The 18,787-nt window shown below is 40.0% G+C and overlaps 1 protein-coding gene across 5 annotated transcripts in view; it reads right to left on the bottom strand.

Moving 5' to 3' along the window:
- Window positions 1-2,863: 2,863 nt before the first annotated feature.
- Window positions 2,864-18,787, bottom strand: part of ST7 (suppression of tumorigenicity 7) — a 300,688-nt gene continuing 284,764 nt past the window's right edge. For 3 of the 5 annotated variants that reach the window (XM_049771031.1, XM_049771032.1, XM_049771033.1), the window contains 3 exons: window positions 13,064-13,156; window positions 10,260-10,399; window positions 2,864-3,214 (listed from right to left, as the gene is read on the bottom strand). In XM_049771031.1, the coding sequence (XP_049626988.1) occupies window positions 3,119-3,214; window positions 10,260-10,399; window positions 13,064-13,156 (329 nt within the window). In that variant the 3' untranslated portion in view covers window positions 2,864-3,118. Of the gene's footprint in view, window positions 3,215-9,332; window positions 9,556-10,259; window positions 10,400-13,063; window positions 13,157-18,787 lie in introns of those variants that run through there. The other 2 variants (XM_049771034.1, XM_049771035.1) reach the window with 1 other exon arrangement.

Below are 18,787 nucleotides of genomic sequence, written 5' to 3'. Positions count from 1 at the left end.
AAAAGAAAAGAAAATTACAGATCAACATCCCAGATGAACATCCCAGATGCAAAGATCTTCAATAAAATTTCTAGTAAATAGGATTCAATGGCTCATCAAGAAGGTCATACACCATGACTACGTAGACTTCCAAGGATGCAAAGATAGTTTAACATATGTAAGTCTATCAACATAAAGCACCATATCAGCAAAGGGAAAAATAAAAATCATATGATCATATCACTAGATGCAAAGAAAGTATCTGATAAGGTCCAACACCCACTCAGGACAAAAGCTCTCAAGAAGATGGGAATAGAAGGAACTTTTCTCAGTATAATCAAGGCTATTTACCACAAGTCCATGGCAAATATTATAATCAAGGCTATTTACCACAAGTCCATGGCAAATATTATACTCAATGGGGAAAAACGAAAAGCCTTTTCTCTAAAATTTGACACAAGACAAGGTTTCCCCCTCTTGCCAGATCTCAACACAGTACTCAAAGTTCTTGCCATAGCAATCAGACAAGAAAAAGCTATTAAGGGCATCCAGATAGAAAAAGAAGAAGTCAAGTTCTCACTGTTCGTAGATGACAGGATACTATATTTAGAAAATACTAAAGACTCTACAAAAAGCTTCTAGAAACAATAGATTTACACAAAGTGGCAGTTACAAAATTAACACACAAAAATCAATGGCCTTATATACAAATAACGATAGAGAAGAAATAGACATTAAAATATCCCATTCATAATAGTACCACAGAAACTCAAATACTTTGGAGACAACTTAATTAAAGAGGTAAAAAAAAAAAAAAACCTTTGCAAAGAAAACTACAAAATGCTGCTTCAGAAAATAAGAGGACACTAGGAAATGGAGATATATACCCTGTTCATGGATTGGAAGGATTAACATTATTTAAAATGGTAAAAACTGACCAAAGCATTGTACAGGTTTAATGCAATCCCACCAAGGAAAAAAGTTAAGAGGCAAATAAGACAGTTATGACCTCTACTATCAAAAGCAGCCCTACTGGTATGAATAAGGGGCTTAATCTCTCCCTTATCCCACTTATTTAAGACATTACCATGATTTCTAAAGAGTAGGAGTCAGCAACATATTCCTATATGAGCTTTAAACAAAGGTGATATAAAGCTTCCCAAGACATAAAAACATCTAGTATGCCTAAGCATTACCTGCCCATATGATTTTGCTCTGGACAAAGACTCAAACTCAATTTACCTGGGGGCCACAGGAGGCAAAGTCGGGATGATCCTTGAGTTCAAAGTCAGTTGTAAGCCTTGAACATTGGGGAGTGTGACCCAAACAACTAAAACAAAATAAAACAAAAAAAGATTCCTCTAGGGCAGGGCCACAAAATGTTGTACAGAGGGCCGCGAGTTTGAGACCCCTGAGATACTTCAGAAAGTGCAACCAGGAAGGAGATACAGAACTGTGCTTTTCTTGCACAAAGCCTACTTTAAGATTCTAAATTAAAAGGCAAACAAACCAGGTAAAGGACAGTCCTACATTTTTTTCTTTTTTTTTTGTTTTTGGGTCACACCTGGCAGCGCTCAGGGGCTATTCCTGGCACTACGCTCAGCAATCGCCCCCGGCAGGTTGGGGGACCATATGGGATGTTGGGATTCGAACCACAGTCCTTCTGCATGCAAGGCAAATGCCCTACCGCTGTGCTATCTCTCCAGCCCCATCCTACATTTTTAAATGCTGAGATTTTTAAGTAAAGGTACTTCATAGAGAACCCATAGAGAATTCATTTTACAGAGAATTCACTTCATAGAGAATTAAAGATAATAACTTTTTATCTTTTGTTTAAGCCACATATTCATCAGACTTTCAAAGGAGGTAGAACAAATGATCATTTTGGATCAGATAATTAAAATACTCAAAGAATGCTCATCCATTCAAGCACTAAAAGGGCAATCTGACTCCATCCCCCCCCCCCCAATAGCAGCATTTAAAAATAGTAGGTTTCTTCACAGAGTGTTGGGGGTATACAGCATTTTATCAAAGTTCTCACAAAATAGTATCAAATGATGACAAACCCTTACCCCTGATTACAAAAATGAGAAAATCAACAATTGGGGGAGTGTGTGTGTATGCATGTGTGTGTGGGGGGGGGCAGGTGTCTTGGATATTTTGCTGGTTATGAGGTGTGGTATCTAGGTATATCAAAACATAACATTAATAGTATTGTAATCATGTAACCTAAGTTATAGTAACCAAATTAAAATTTAAAAAGTTCTCACAACAAAATTTCAAAACATAAAGCTAATTGACTCCCAGAACTATAGTTTAGTCAGTGAGTTGAGTCTCTGAACTAGAACAACTTACAATGGCACATATATTTCATCTCAATCATTTTGCTTACTGGGATTCATTTTGCAAACATTTTTTGAGTATTTGAAGATGTGTTTGGGAGCTTTAAAAGATAGTACTTTTGGGGGCCAGAGAGATAGCATGGAGGTAAGGCATTTGCCTTTCATGCAAAAGGTCATCGGTTCGAATCCCAGTGCCCCATATGGTCCCCCGTGCCTGCCAGGAGCAATTTCTAAACATGGAGCCAGGAATAACCCCTGAGCACTGCCGGGTATGACCCAAAAACCACACACACACATACACACACACACACACACACACACACACACACACAAGATAGTACTTTTGGGGGGCATGAAGATGCCATTTTCTAAGCTACCAGTGTTAGCAGTAACTCGGGGTATGCTGAAATGAGATCCATCCTCAAAGAAAACCTAACGGGGCAATTGGCAGGCCTGGGTCCCACTTAGCTTAAACATAAACCCACCAGCGTATTTAGGCCAGCAACTCTTTAGAACTGAAAGACTCAGGAAAACACAACTAGTTGCTGCAATACACAAAATGTTTATTTTTAATTTTTTTGTCTTTTCTGAAGGCAAAATATAATAGAACTGAACATCAATGGATTTTGTACAACAAAAACCGCTTTTAATATGGAATAGACTGTCCATGAACATCTTAAAACCTCGGAATGGCTTCCCTTTTTCAAAGTCATGCTTTCTCTCGTCCATGACGCATTGGCACAGAAGAGGCGGCAGCAGCCCACTGGGTGATGTGAGTAGAAGGATGCGCAGCTTCCCTAGATCCGCGTCAGCTGGTGCCACAAACTGGATGGCAGTATGCTTTCCACTTTATCCATGACAAAGTTTAAGGGGGCAAACAAAGTGCTAAGAAACTGCAAAAAGACAAAACAACAACAACAACAACAAAAGGACAAAAACAGAAAGGCATAGAAGTCAGGTGATATCTCATTCAAGACTATACCATGACCCTCTCCAACCCTGGCTTATGTCTTAAGCTTCTACACTATAAAAGTCTCAAAGAGCTCCTATATACAATGTCATATTTAAGTTTGCAGAAAACATCAACAGAAGAAGGTACCTGGATTCCAGCACCCACCCACTAGAGCTTGTATTGATAAGGTGACATGTCTGCAGACAGTCTCCTTCCCCTTTTGACAGTCAGCCTTCAGTTCTAAGTCTAACCATAATCTTCAGGAGCTGCTGGCAGCCTCTGCAGAAGACTAATGACCTTAGAAAGACTGACAGAGGGTGGTAAGTAGTTAGTTTAAAAAAATGATTTAAAAAAAATGATGACAACTTAGCTCATCTGTTTGCCTGATAAGCCTTCCATCGCCCACAGAATTGTAAGTACAAAAGGAAAATAATTGAAATAAAAGTACTTTAAATATAACTGTAAACTGCCTTGGGGTCCTATTGTTTAACTAAACACCTAGGCAGTCCATATTGATTTCTATACTACCTAATTAGTAGGGAAAGGAGAGCATCATTGGAGGCTGGAGGAAAGCAGTAAGTGGCCACTCCATAGATTGACAAGAACTGCTCAGAGATCTGTGAGAACTTCACTTGGTCTCTAAATTATTTTGTGCTTTTCAGGTAGAGAAAAATACCATGAACTGTACCTCTTAAGAAAGACTAATACCTAGTTTGAGATCATTTTAGGATAATCTCAAATCTATTCTGATTATGTTCTTATGAAAAATTGGTTTCCTACCACTAACCACTCAACTGGAAAAGGTTATGTCCCAACCTTGTTGTGCAGTGATGTTTTCTCTGCTCTGCCTGTTTAGAACTGAGGTATCTTCTGGCTAATGCTCAATACCTGTTCCTTATACACCAGCAGCAATTTTCCAAAGTGTAGTGAAGGATGTGAATACACTAAACTTCTTTTCAGAGGAAGAATACTGTTTTGAGTTCAAGTAATTGATGGACTGTACATTTAAAGAAGCTAAAGAAGACTCCCCTACTGTTTGTTTTATAAACTGTGGACCCACAACTCAGTCATTTGAGCTCAGAATCGTATTTCCTCCTTCTTCTTCTTTTTCTTCTTCTTTTTTTTTTTTTGTTAAGAATCAGTCAAATGCAAACTGAGAAGGCCTGAGAAGAACAGAATTCATCCAGACCATCAAGTGTAAGATGTGTATAAAGGAAATTCAAGATAATGATAAGATTTGGAATCATCCATAGCAGAGGGAATCAGAAAAGGGAGAAAAGGATGAGGAAAAACTTGAACTGGGGTAACACAAAGAGACCCTACTGGATGACTGGAAATTAAAAGACAGAAATGAAGTTAGAGTGGTAAGAGAAAAAATATAAGCAAGTGAGTCCTTTAGACTCTACTATAATAGATGGAACATCAATGGATAAGTACCTTGGCTGACTAGAAACTAGGACATGAAGTGAGCTGGATGAGATGGAGCTAGAGCTAAAAGTGACTAGGATAACTCTAAGGAGGGCCTCAAATGCCAGGCTAGAGTCACAGTTAATAAACGGTCATAAGAATACTTAAGCAACAGTAGATGAGTCTTTCTTTCAAGTGGGAGTTGGTCAGATGATTTCCCTGCTCTTTCTATTCAGAATTAAGGTTTCTATAAGCTTCTGAAATGGCCCATTCAGAGAGGATAGAATATAGAATGTGCACCCACAGAACAGGTTACCTGCCTTTTCCATATAGAACTGTATTGGGTGCCACCTATACATCTAGTAAGAAAGCCTTGTAAGAGACTGGGCACACCAATGAATGAATGAATGAATGAATGAATGACTGTCTCTTTGCTTCTGAATGGACTTGAAAAAAATCCAGTTTATAAGAGAATATGAAGTAAGTCTACTGATTGCATTAATTCAACATGTTGAAATAATATACACATTATTATTTACTTATTCATGTATCACCGCAGCTAACCATGAAACACAGCATTTATCTCTAATACTCAGTTCTATAAAGAGGAATTAGAAGTTAAATCACTGTTCTGGTTAAACAGAAATTCTGACAAGGCTTGGAAGATAGGGGTCATGAATTAAGGTAATATTGCAACAGTGATCAAATCTTTAAAGACCTTGATCCCAGGCTGCTTTGGATTCCCTGCCTGCTGCATTTCAGAGGGAAGAAGGACCTTTTATGTGTGGGCTGAATGAATGCAATTAGGAGGAAAGCATGTGTACAAACTCTGGGTGGCTTCATGCTCTAGAACATGGGGTATCAGGGAATGCCACTTTGGTTAGCAGGATGAGTGAAGATGCTGTGGCCAAGTTGGCTGAACACAAAGGTCTATTTGCTTGCTCGTCTGCTTTGTTTTCAGTCCTGACCTGACTTTAATAAAAAGCTCAGACCTCTGGAAATCAGTCTAGCTGGATGTGTGGAATTGGTCCCATTCCTTCATTGCACTGGCTCCCTGGATCACACCTACCCTTCACAACCAGTAAGAGAAGCAAGTCTCTGTTTATAGTTCTGAGTTGCATCTTCAGTATTATATTCTTGGGAGGATTATAAAAGAATTTCTTGAATCTTTTCCTATAGAGCCTAATTCTCTCCTAGGATCCCAGTTGAGATGTTTACTCTTTATCACTGTGTTACTTTCTTCTTTAGCATCTCTTGCTTTCCCATCCCCTTGTCTCTATGGAAGAAGCAGACAGTGTAATTAGGTGCCAGAAACCATTAAGTCATTTTATTTAGGAATCAGATAAAGGTCAGTGGCTTCTTCTTATCAGAAGGTATTAAAACAAATAACATTTCATGAAATTCACCATACTTGGTGATGCCTAGTTGTATTTCTCTGTGGCCAGAAATCCAATCAAGGCTTGAAGAGAAATAACATGCAAATTTTTAGACACTGATTATCTAAGAAGTTAAGTCTGAATGAGAAACACCAGGCAACCCTGAACTCATCTATCTCCATGTACAAAACTTCTGCCCAGGGGTCACAGAAATGTGGTCTACAATGCACCCCTGTTCAATCACTGTCTTGGGATGAGAAAAAAGCACCGAAAGTAGTATAAAAAAAAAAAAAGGCAAGAGTGACATTTCAATAGCTTGATGTACCTCTTTCAGAAACTCCATCACTAAAAAGAGGGTCATGGCTCCCAAGGGCCTTCAATACCATGTATAACACCTCTGCTTATCTGTATAAGTTCCAGGTGTACTATTGCAACCAGAAAATTGACATTTCACTGAAATCAATATCAGACTCCAAAGATGAGAGTCAGAAGTCAAAAGGATCAGCCCAGGAAAGGACAGGAGGCTAGAGGAGTCAAGACAGGGCCCCTGATGGCCAAAGAGGTTAGGGCGCCAACCTTCCCACATTCTGTGAGGGGCTGGATTTCAAATGATAATCTATTTATATGAGCAAGCTTATCTTGCTAGCCAAACATTCTAGGAAGAGCTAGTCCCAAATCATTGAGGTAGATTAGATTAGAGGGGTGAAGGTAATGGACACATTGCATTTTAGTTTCCCAGTGGCTTTTACTTCACTGTGGGCTGCTTTATAGGCAATATGTAAACATTCACAGGGTTCCCAAGCTGCACAGTGGTACAGGTAGGGACTAGGAACTCTCTTCACTGAGTAAGTCATTATCTCCTATCTCCGGGACCTTATTTATCTCAGGCAATGGCTGAGAAAATCACTTTCACAAGTTGAAAATGGCTGCAGGCAGCCTACCATGTCACAGTGATAAACTGTGGGGGCTGGAGGTGGGGTGATGGAGGGATTGGAAAAGGGCTAGATGAAGGGATGATGTGATGAAGTGATGAGGGTGAAAATGTGGGAGGGCTGGTGTGGAGAAGAGCTGAAGAGGGCATTTATCTTCCTTCCCACCAAGTCTCTCTAGACATTTTGGGAACTGCTAAATCTTAATGAAGGGCAAAATCAATGTGAACCTTCAGACAGAGGTTTAAAAGAAAATCTTTCTAAATAACATTTGAAAAATTGCATTTAGCAGACCAAACTACTACTCCTTGGAGGAATGTCAAATAGGAAGATCATAAAAGCTAATGTATCTTTTTTTATGTCAATGAATAAGGTTTTGGAAATAATAAATGGAGAGTGGGCCCTTGTATAATATCCATAAGAAACATCTCTTTTGGAAGTTCTGGAAACTGTGTAGGTTTTCTGAGTAAACACCTCCACTTGTATTCTGTTACTGAGCCCCACTCCCCCTAACTTTCCTGGAGAAAGTGTTTTAAGCCCTTAATCATGATCTTGCATGGGTTCTCAATGTCTTGGTTTATAGGCCCACACCATTGGGGACACTCTGAAAAAACCCAATGACCATGCTGCCTCCCCAAATCAGCCAAGTCAGTATTGGGGAAGAGGAAGGTAGGCAGCAATGATCTTTAAACTCCCAGATGATCCCAAGATTCAGACGGGGTAGAAGCATTTCCCTCACATCTCACAGACCACTATTTTCTATGGCTGCTCAAAGGTTCAGCTTCCTTGAATGCAGTGGTGTAGAGACTAAATGAATTTCGGGGGGCACTCAAGAATTTGCTGACAGAGACAGTGTTTGGTTGAAGATCTATTCTTCCTCCAAACTGCTACCAAGTACACTATGCTCATTTAGTGGATACAGAACCAATACACACACACACACACACACACACACACACACACACACATACACACACACACAAACTAGGAAGGTAAAAGGAAGAAGAAAAATTATATATGTAAGTATATAATTATTTAATCATTATTCTCAATTTTTTGGCAGCTAATTTTGCTAACAGCTTGGAATTGGGATAGAGGACAATAAGTCACAAAGAACCATAAAACAGGCAGTAATACAAGGAAACAATTTGACTAAACCTAGGTTTCGAAGTCATATCATATATAAAAATCTTAAGGGAAGTTAAGAAAAGAAAAAAGTTATAGAAAAAAGAGTCAGAAGTAGCTGTAAATGCTTTCAGTGTAGTTTCAATGAGTAGAACTGAACATTAAGAGGAACTTAAAGGGAGTCAGAGTCTATCAGAACAGAATAAAAGTTCTGATTCAACAAGATGGGTTTCGATGTTACAATAGTCAGGTTCCCAAGGTTACAAGTATTCAAAGCAGTATTTCTGACCTTCTTTATGTCACTGTTGAAGGTAAACGAGAGTAAATTCAAGAGTCTATGATTCAAAGTAGGAAAGAAGAAAAGCAATACTAAGCTATACCTGATTTTATAGGAATTCTTTCTGCAGAAACCATTACCATTTATTTATTTAATAATCATTTATTGAAAAACCTACCATGTGCAAAGCCTCAGGGGTACAGAGATGAGGAGGACACAGTCCTGCTCTCTAAGAGCTTACATTCTAAAAGGGCAAGGCAACTTTTCAACATTTATAGTACAGTACAATAAATGTAATATAGGTATTCATGGAATACAGTGGGCTTATTGTGGGGAGAGACATCTAACTCAACTCAGGGGAATTCTAGAAATAAAGTCAAGTATAAGAGAATAAAGAAGAATTAGTAGAGTGGGCAGGTAGATTGGTGATGGAGAAGGCATTCCATGCAGAGTAAAAAGCAGGTGCCAAGGGACAGTGCTGTCTAAAGGCCTGGTGCATCTGAGACTGGTGAGCAATCCACTAAGGAGAGGCTCTGTAAGAGTTGGGCGAGATGAGGTTAAAAAGACAAGTACGGGTCAGATTATTTAAGGACCTGGCATGCTGAAGAGTTGGGATAGGCTAATGAAGTTGGTGGGGACACCGATGGAGAGATTTAAACAGGGGAGTAACATGCTCAGATTTACAATTTAGAAAGACCATATTTGAGTCAGTTATGAAAGTAAGGAAAATCAACAGTGGCTAAGACTAGATGTAAAGTGGCTAATAAATACACTTGTAGGAACCCAGGCAAGAGAAAACAAAAACATAAACTAAGAGAGAGATCATAAGAAAAGAGAGTGGAAGAAGAGAAAAATGACACTTACTGAATGCTTAGAGGCTTGGAGGTTAGAACCCACAGATATGGGAATATGGGGATGTGAAAGGGAATATATATAAATTTCAGAGTTTCTGGTTGGAGCGATTGGGTGGATGGCAGGCAATGCCACTGGCAGAGGTCGGACCTACAGGAAGAGGAGTAGTTTTGGTGGTAGGGGAAGGGTGATGAGTTCAGTTTTGGGAATGTTGAGATTGAGAGTCCGGTGGGATTTTCAATTCATCTTCAACACGCATGAAAATACTCTTGCAATTCCAGTCCCTGAACTCTGCCGAGCAGAAAATGTCAATCATCTGGAAAGGGATTAAATCAACTCAGCCAAGTTAGAAATCATCCTTTCTAACTCTACTCTTCTTGAATCATCCTCACGGCACAAGCAGGCTCAAAGGTACAGTTTTCAACAAGGAAACAGTGGATCTTGGCTGTCAGTGCAGATTTCTTTTCTTATTAAAGTTCCTTTCCACAATCTTCCTTTAAGACTCTTAAAGAAACTCCATATTAATATATGTCTAAGTGTAAGTGCATCTTCTTAACACTATCAGCCTTTATACTATCTCAGTTTATTTCCCAAACAATCTATTAAAAAAAACTCTTGAATTCTCTTTGAAAATGTAAATCTCACCCTTTTGGAAGGAAAGACCTCAGATATCTAAAAGTCAGATGTTGTTAGATGTATCCAAAATTAAGTAATTCCTCACATATTTTACATTTTCCAGGAGTCCCCTAATTATTTCTTTAATCCTTTTGGACCTCAAGCATTTGGAGAAATGCCTAAAAACCTTGTGTGTGAATGAAATGAGGCAAGACGTGCGTTAACAACCCTCCTCCATTTCTCATTCGCCCTTCAACCCTCTGATTCCATTGAGAATGATACTGAACAGTGATCACAGAGGCACTTCCATTTTTATGTAACAACTCCCAATTCTCTGATGCTCCCTCCATTCCCATAGCCTCTTCTGCCCCTCCATGAACTTACGCCACCTGGGCAAATACTCACAGCTTTTGCGAAGACCCCCATAAGTTCTGGAAACTGGTGTGTCAAGAGGGCCAGCATAGCTGTGAAGGAACACAGTCCAGCAGTAAAGAGAATAAAGAAGGGAAGCTCCTTCTTTGGGTAAACTGAGACTTCATGGAAAGCTGTGAAGAAAAAAGGGGAACTATTAGGGTGGGAGGACCAGTGTTTTCTCAGGGACAGAACATCCTGAGCTCCCCAGGAAAAATAAAACAGGAGAGAAAACAGCCCTGGCTGCCTCTCTGCTTGTCCTGAGCCTATGTCCAACATTGCGCTCTAAGCAAGGAAGGCACAGACTGACTAGAACAGTTGCACAGTCCTGGCAGGGCCAGTAATCATGTCTATTCTAAGCAATAGCCTTACTTCAAAGTGAATAATAATAAAATGCAACTTCATTTAACTGACCACAAATCTGAAAAAACAAACAGACAAACCAGCAAACCAAAGGGGGTTGTAGGAAAACCCTCTCTCCAGATTTTCACGTCCTATCATTTTTTAATGAGGTGCTCTGAGTTTATCTTCTATCTTTTCCTTGTTTATCTAAGAATGACAGTGAAGGGTACAGCCCTGATAGAAAATCCTTCTGCCAGGACCTCTATGCTGGCCTGGTCAGTGACCAAGGGCTGGGAACAGGACTGTGAGCATTATCTGGAAAAAAACAGGGAAATGCCTTTTTTCCTTTTTATGGGCCACACCTAACAATGCTCAGGGCTTACTCTAGCTCTGAGCTCAGCGATCACTCCTAGTGGAGTTCAGGGGACCATATGGGATACTGAGAAATGAACCAGGATGAGCAGTGGGCAAGGCAAATGCCTGTCCACTATACTATCTTGCTCTATCCCCAGCCCAGGGAAACTCTTAATGATCAATGTATAACCACTCCCCCAAAATAAAGAGCTGGTTCTCTTTAGAATGTCTTTCATAATTTGATGTTTCAGATACAAAATTGAGAAGAAAATATTCCTTTATAAAAGCCAAGTGTTCTGACTCTCTGCTCACTCAGACTCTGGAAGTGTCAAGTAGGGGAGGCAAGACTGAGGCACTATATATACCTGTGTGTCTGTTTCTCTGTCTATAAGTGAGGATTCTGCCACCTAAACCAAAAGAATCCAAAAGTTTTCTTTCCCTCAGGAGATCAAAGATCTAATGAGCTTTCCTCATCACTAAGCTCCTGTTATGTGGAATCCTAACCAATCACCCAAGCTTTGAACTGAGATGCATTGGGCCAGAAGTCATACAACTCAAGAAAGCAAATATCCAGGGAACTCAGCCCACTGGGATTCAGCAGTATATGCAGACCCCTGAATAGTATTCAGATCTAGCAGTTGCAAAAGTGCATGGCTGTGAAAGAGCCAAGCCCCAATCTGAGAGAGTTGAAGGGGTGCTTAGACATGGCTCACTGCATTTTATAATTTTCTATTTCAGGTTTATGCAGGTTATTCCTACAGTTTCTTTGAATAATTATAATCATTTCCTCTCTATCCTTATGCAAACTTGAGTAGACTCCATTAAACCATCAGAAAGGGTACATTTTTCCAAAATAACTCCAACTTCTCCAAGAGTTCACTGGAAGTAGGGGTGGGTGGGAAGGAGATATCCGAAGTTCAAGTTAAGTTCCATAAAAAGGGATTTCTGGAATCATCCGCAGGGCAGTGGGAGGTACTAGACTCCTATCAAGCTTTGTGAGAAACAGTACATGACTGTTTTGGGTCTTTTTAGTTCCCTGTCCCTTCTTTGGACATGTCATACTAGGACTCACTAACCAGACATCACTGCCTCCTACTACTCCCAGGCTACAACTCCTTTTGTACACAGAGCCTCACCATATTGGTGATTTACAACTGGCCAACTAATTCACTAGGTCCCAGAACTCCAAAGTTACTCTTTTGCTCTGAGTAAAATATTTCTATATATTATGGCCATAACTGAGGCTGCTATGAGGGAGGGAATGTGAGAGAAGGAGAAGACAGTGATGACAGAACAAAGTTTGGAGCTTATTATTTGAGGGAGAAAACTATGTACTAAGTCATGGCCACATGAAAAGCCTGGACATGATCCTTTACACAGTCTGATTTGATAATGACTATTTAGCTACAATTGCCCAAACACGGTTGTCTCAGAGTCGAAGAAATCACACTTTCCACATGTGGTGAGGGGCATCGACCACTCCATTATGAGGACCTTGAATGCAGGGTTCTCCCTGCACAGACCACACAGTTCCCTTCATGCCCTTGAGAAACTCCTCTGGCCAAGAGCAATGCTGCACCAGAGAGAGCAGACTGGCCACATGCTGCCACCTCAGGCTATGATGCCAGCTTCCTGGGGCTGCCCCCCTTCCAATTCTAGACTCATCTGCAGCTCCCCATTGCAGTTAGCTCATGCTTCTCCAGTGCCAATCTGTGCATCAGCTGGAGATGAGGCTGAGCTCTGTCTTTCGACCAGCCCCCTGCAACTATCTTCTCCACAACCTCCCCCTTACCCTCCACTCCCCACAATCAGAACTCTGCATTTAGGCCAAGCAGGACGTGATGCCTCTTCATCTACACTTGAGGCCTCTGGGGCCTTTCCTTTTATGAAGCTAGAGAGACTTGGAGGAGCAGGAAGCCAAACCCACTCACATAATTCACTTTAATGCACAGGCTATCAAATGAGGACAGGACTGGGAGAAGAGCAATAAAAGACAAGGAACATTATAAACATTTATCATTCCCACCTCTCCCCAGCCCCACCTTCAGGCACACACACCATCCAGCAGGCTGTAGTGAGGAGAACAGTGAAGTGGGACTTACATGGAAGCAACTCTCGGTCTGCTGTTTCTGTACAGATTGGATAAGGATAAAAAAGGTGTCCCTTTTCCAAAGGATAAGGGATCATCCGGAAAGCTGAAGAGGAAAGACAATAAGGTTAGAGATTCAATATTTGCCTTGTAATTTCTTAACTTCAAAAAAAAGGAGGCTTTGCAGCAATTTTTTAGTAATGGAAAAGACTTCTACCAATAACTCCTGGGAAGGATGCAGAGCTTACCCAAATCCTGAGTCATGTTCCAGATAAACTGTGAGAGATGCATTAGGATGAATGACTCACACATTAATCTCACACTATATATTCTGGGCAAACCTCACAGAATTGGGTGGGGTTGGGGGTGCAAAGGAATAGGAAAGCCATCAATTCCAATGCCCAGGGTTCCCTCATTTACAAAATATTATTAAAATGTTACAAGCACTAATTCAGTAGAGCTTAGTTGACGGTAATAACACAAGGCTGGATGGGAACGCTCCCTCAAGAAGCAAATACAGATTGACTTCTTGGAGCTTGATACAGATGTAGAAATAAGAAAAGCACTCTAGCATGTCTGTTTTTTTATTTTTATTTTTGGTTTTTGGGTCACACCCGGCAGTGCTCATGGGTTACTCCTGGCTCTACGCTCAGAAATCGCTCCTGGCAGGCTAGGGGCACCATAAGGAATGCCGGGATTCGAACCACCATACTTCTGCATGCAAGGCAAACGTCTAACCTCCATGCTATCTCTCCGGCCCCATGTTTTTCATTTTTTAAAAATTGCATCTAGTTGGGTTAGAATTCCAACAGACATGGATAAAAACAGAAACCTAAAAAACATAGGGCTTAGGAGGTATTTCTAAACCTTATGAAACATTTGAATCTTCACTATCATGTGGGACAAAAAGCGGTTCTGGAGAGATTGATTATCTGAATTTTGATGGTGTCAGGGCACCTAAACTCTGCTTTGGTGGCATCAGATAACATTCAGTCTCACACTGAATGAAGGAATTCCCATCACTCCATCTCTTCCCATTCTCACGGTCCTTTCTCTCCCTGGTACAATGTCATCAGCATGTAAGTCTCACTGTTCCTAAGAACAGCGTTAGGGAGGTGATTTTTCTTCCACAGACACCCTTCATGGCAGCACACTGTAGATAGAAAACATAGAGTTGTGCCCTTGCCTTGGGAAGGCTGGGTAACAACCCTTATCTTCCTGGCGTCCAAGAGTTAGGCAGCACAGCAATCTTTGCTGTGGTAAATGCTCCCCTTCAAGGACTAGCCACTACCTCCTTGAATGTGTGATTAACCTAAGCCCGTCTCCAAATGTTGTCACTGTCCATATTTATCTTTTGCATACTCATTTCAAACAGGAATTCGAAACAAAGAATGTTCTCCCTCCCAAGAAATGACAAGGTTCTATTGTAACCAGGCATCAGTGCACATATGGTATTTATTCTGGTGTCTGAATATTATTTAAAAGTAAAAACATTATGTATGTGATTCCAGCATTTGGAATGCAGTCAATCTGCACCACAGCGGTATCACTCTGAGGTTACAGCACATTGCCACGGAGAATATAAATCACTAGAAACGTGGGATTAGAGCAGAGCTAGTTTGCTGGCAGTTTGCTGAGGTAAAAGTGTTATCAATTTTCCTCTCATTACAGAAACCTCTTAAACACAGATTAAAACATTAAAAACACCCGGGACTTACCCGTCTTAAAATGAAGGGCTCACCCTAGTTCATCAGCACTTTGCTTTTATGCAAACAAAGATGACTTTTGCCCACCATTGAGAATAAGAAAAGAACCCCCTGCACTGGTTTTCAGCCCTCCAAGAACACTACCCAGTTTCAGTAGAAGGAGGTTTTCAAGAGAAAGAAAAACAAGACAGAATACACAATAAAACAACCCTCCCCCCAATATTTGCAGTGCCTTTATAGGGTAAAGTTAAAATCTCCCCTATGAATCATGACATATTTGAACTGCAACCTGGTGGGGGTTAATACCGCTGTCATAAATGATGGCACTATGAAAGCACCCCTCTAATATGAAAATACTTATGTGGAAGTTGTTGTTTGTTTTTAAACCATTTTCTCCAAGTGCAACCGGGATGCTGTCATTAAGAATCTAGTAAGGGGCCGGAACGATAAAACAGTGGCAGGGCGTTTGCCTTGCACATGGCTGACCCAAGATGGCCCTAGGTTCAATCCCCGGTGTCCCATATGGTCCCGTGAGCCAGGAGTGATTTCTGAGCACATAGCCTGGAGTAACCCCTGGGCATCACTGGGTGTGGCCCAAAAACCAAAAACAAACAAACAAACAAAAAACTAGATTTCAAGGACAGAAGAAAACCACCCATTTTCAAAGTTTTAAATGTTGAATGCTAAACTTTGTTCAAAATGGATATAAGTCTGCATGTCAGGGAGCAAATTTTGAAATAAAATAAAGGAATACAAGATCTTGTGAATCTTGTATAGACACCAAATGGCTGTTTGTTTTGTTTGTTTGTTTTATTAGATCCCAACATTTTCTTACTCCAGTATTTGATTTGCAGACAGAATTTTGTGTGTGAAATTAAGTCTTTCTCTTTTTCTAATCAGTTCATTTGAAGAGGGTGGAGGGAGATTTTGATTATTTATGAATTTAAAGAGAACATGCACTCCACATACTGCATAACTTCCACCCTCAAATGAAAAATATGCTTATTATGATGCTTTTGAAATATTTCATATCAGTTGTCATTTACATTTAGTTCTTAAAAATATTAAGACTTCTGGCATCACTAAACAAAAGTAAATATAATTTCTGTTGGCAATTCTATCCTTTACCCACCCTGCTGTGTAGGTTCCAGCAAAGTGTGAGATAAGCAGAAGCTGGAGAGATCAGAAGAAGGTCTTGCCAGCTTCACCACCCAACTCCTGGTTCCTCTCAATGCAGAGACATGTGGCCTTTCCCAGAGAATCTAGGACTTGGGCTGAAAACTTGCAAGAGCCAGTATGAACCCACAGACTTGACAGTGCAAATACGATGGAAAAAGGTGATTTCATTATTTTGTGAATTTCACCTGATAAATTATATAAAATAATCTAAATGATTATAAACTTCCTCCAAATGAAAAAAAATACCCAAATATTTCAATGAAACTTAAAATATTAATGCATTGGGTTAGAAATGCAGCAAATTAACGAAAAGATTTGCCTACTAATAGCTACTCTCTGGTAAAGAAATGCCATTTCTACTTTTTCCTTTATGGTCCACCGCCCCCCCCCCCCCAATCCTGATCTTTGGTATGTTTCATTCAATGGTCAAAATGAAACTTGGATGATCTAGTTAATGAAAAGTATCTTCTGTTCCTGATCAGGCACCTGTTCCAATACCAACAGTGCCATGTCCTGCAGAAACTGGCTACAAATAATGGAGAAAGAATCAACTAAACTAAAGGAAGAACTGACAGAATGGATGCATTAATAAATGATTTCCCTATCTCTCCTCACAGACCACTAAAGATCTGTCATCTTAAGGAACATACTACTAGAAACAAGGATAGGAGGTGATGTTGGTATTTTCTTTTAATTGATATTTTATTTTTAAATGAAATTTTAATTTTATTCTCCCTCTTCAAAGAGGATCACAGAGAACTTTATAGACTGGTCACTTTGCCATAAGAAATGAGTTTGAGGGGTAGGTTAATAGTACAGCAGACAGGGTGCTTGTTTTGCACATGGTCAACCTGGGTTCCATCCATCCCTGGCATTCTATATGGTTCCTTGAGAGCTACCAGGAGTGATGCCTGAGAATAGAGCCAGGAGTAAGCCCAAAACAATGCCATGTATGTGATCAAAAAATGAAAAAAAAAAAAAAAGAAAATAACAACAACAACAACAACAAAAACTGAGTCTGAATCTTAACTCTAACTCATCAAGATAGGAAGGTGTTCCAATGGCACCAGAGTTGGGAAGGAGAGCTGAACACACATAGTCTCTGTTCTGATATAGTCTATACCCAGCAGGGTTCTACCCTAACAAACAATAGAGCTGGTTCAATAATCACAAAAATACCTGAAGCAGTTCACTCAAGGAGACTGCCTGGGGCTGTGCCCATCAATGAGTGGGAGAGCAGAGGTGACAGCTGGAGAAGAAGTAGAACAGAGACAAGCTAAGGACATCTATGACTTTCAGCAAGTCATTAATCTGTGTCCAGTCTCTGAGTCAGGGCCAACGAGAATGCTAGAGAGGTGGAGAGATCATCAAAGGTGTGACAGCACAGATCCAGGTGTCCAAACACAGTATCTGATGGCACAAAAAGTTTTCCCTTTATCTTCTCTTTAGACTCAATTTAAACTTCCTATTTAATCCTCTTATTTAAAAAATGCTGTGCTTTCCTAAACTATTAGAAATGTAAATAATAGCACAGAAAATAATGATAAAAGATAACATATTGGGGCCAGAGTGCAGCCAATCTGGGACGAACCGGGTTCTAGTCCCAGCATCCTATTTGGTCCCCTGTGCCTGCCAGGTGTGATTTCTGAGTGCAGAGCCAGGAGCAATCCCAGAGGACTTCTGGGTGTGGGCCAAAAACTAAAATAAAAAAAGGAACAAATTTTACATTCCCATTTGTGAGTGCACTGCCGGTAACTACAGGTGAAGATTATTTGTCTTCAGTGAAATATCTGAGTGCAACAGTGGTGATATTTCAGAAGGCAAAAGCTTGGGTGATCTATGCTTTCACTATCTAGTTTTGGGTTATTGGAAAATTGCTTTCTCTTGGTTAGTCTACATGACATTCCATTCCAATTCTACAAAGAAATTCTAGAGTTTTGTAGAAGATTCGATAATTTTTGTCATTGACTTTCAGACTCTCAATGCTCTAACGTTCTGTCCTTCCACAACAGTGCTGATTCTCTCCATACTACATGCACACATGTATGAATATATGTAAATATATGTTTGTGTGTTTGCAGGTTTATGAGAGTGTAGACAAACACATGTTTCTTCCACAGCACTTCAGGATCTTATTAATTTTGGTATTTCCAAAACAATGCCATGTTTTGTCATACAGAAGAATCAATGCAAGCTTATTGATTAAAGTACAATCAGGAATAAATAAAAATTTCAAACTGTGGTCAATCACCAAGACCAAATCAATAAAAGAAGCTAGTTGGTTCTACTAGGCAGTCAGCATGGAAGCATCATTGGACCATAAATAAAAATTATGTACATTAGCTATGACCAGAATCACAATTAGGCAACCATTGCTTTTTTCCAAGTTGTAAAATTCAGACTTAAATCTATGGGATTCTGGTGTGAGGGTAGGAATTTCTCTTTAGCTGTCCAAATGATGCCAGTCTTTTGGAGGGAAGGTTTGGTTAGAGGAAATGCCCAAAGGATCACCTCTCTTACAGCGAGTAGCCTTTATCATTAGGTTCAAAGAGAATAAATTAGAATCAGAATTTCAGCCTTTGCTGTAACAATGGCCCATTTTCTATTCTTAAATGAAATACTTTGTGACCCACTAAAAAATACCATCTTCAAATCTTATACATTATGTAGTAAGTTCTTGGGGTGGGTGGGGGATGGTAGTGGTGGTGGGGAATCTCCAAAAAGAAAATAAAGAGTTTTACTTGGTCAAATGGAAAAAAAAATGGAAACAAAGAAAGGCTAAGTGATTTACCCCATGGAATACCGACCCTCTGATATATAGAAGTTGAGAATTAAATCTCAAAGTTCATGGT

The sequence above is a fragment of the Suncus etruscus genome, chromosome 1, assembly GCF_024139225.1.
Source record: "Suncus etruscus isolate mSunEtr1 chromosome 1, mSunEtr1.pri.cur, whole genome shotgun sequence".
In the NCBI taxonomy this organism is placed as follows: domain Eukaryota; kingdom Metazoa; phylum Chordata; class Mammalia; order Eulipotyphla; family Soricidae; genus Suncus; species Suncus etruscus.
Note: the sequence above shows the minus strand (reverse complement) of the source record. Positions and strands in the feature narration are given on the sequence as shown.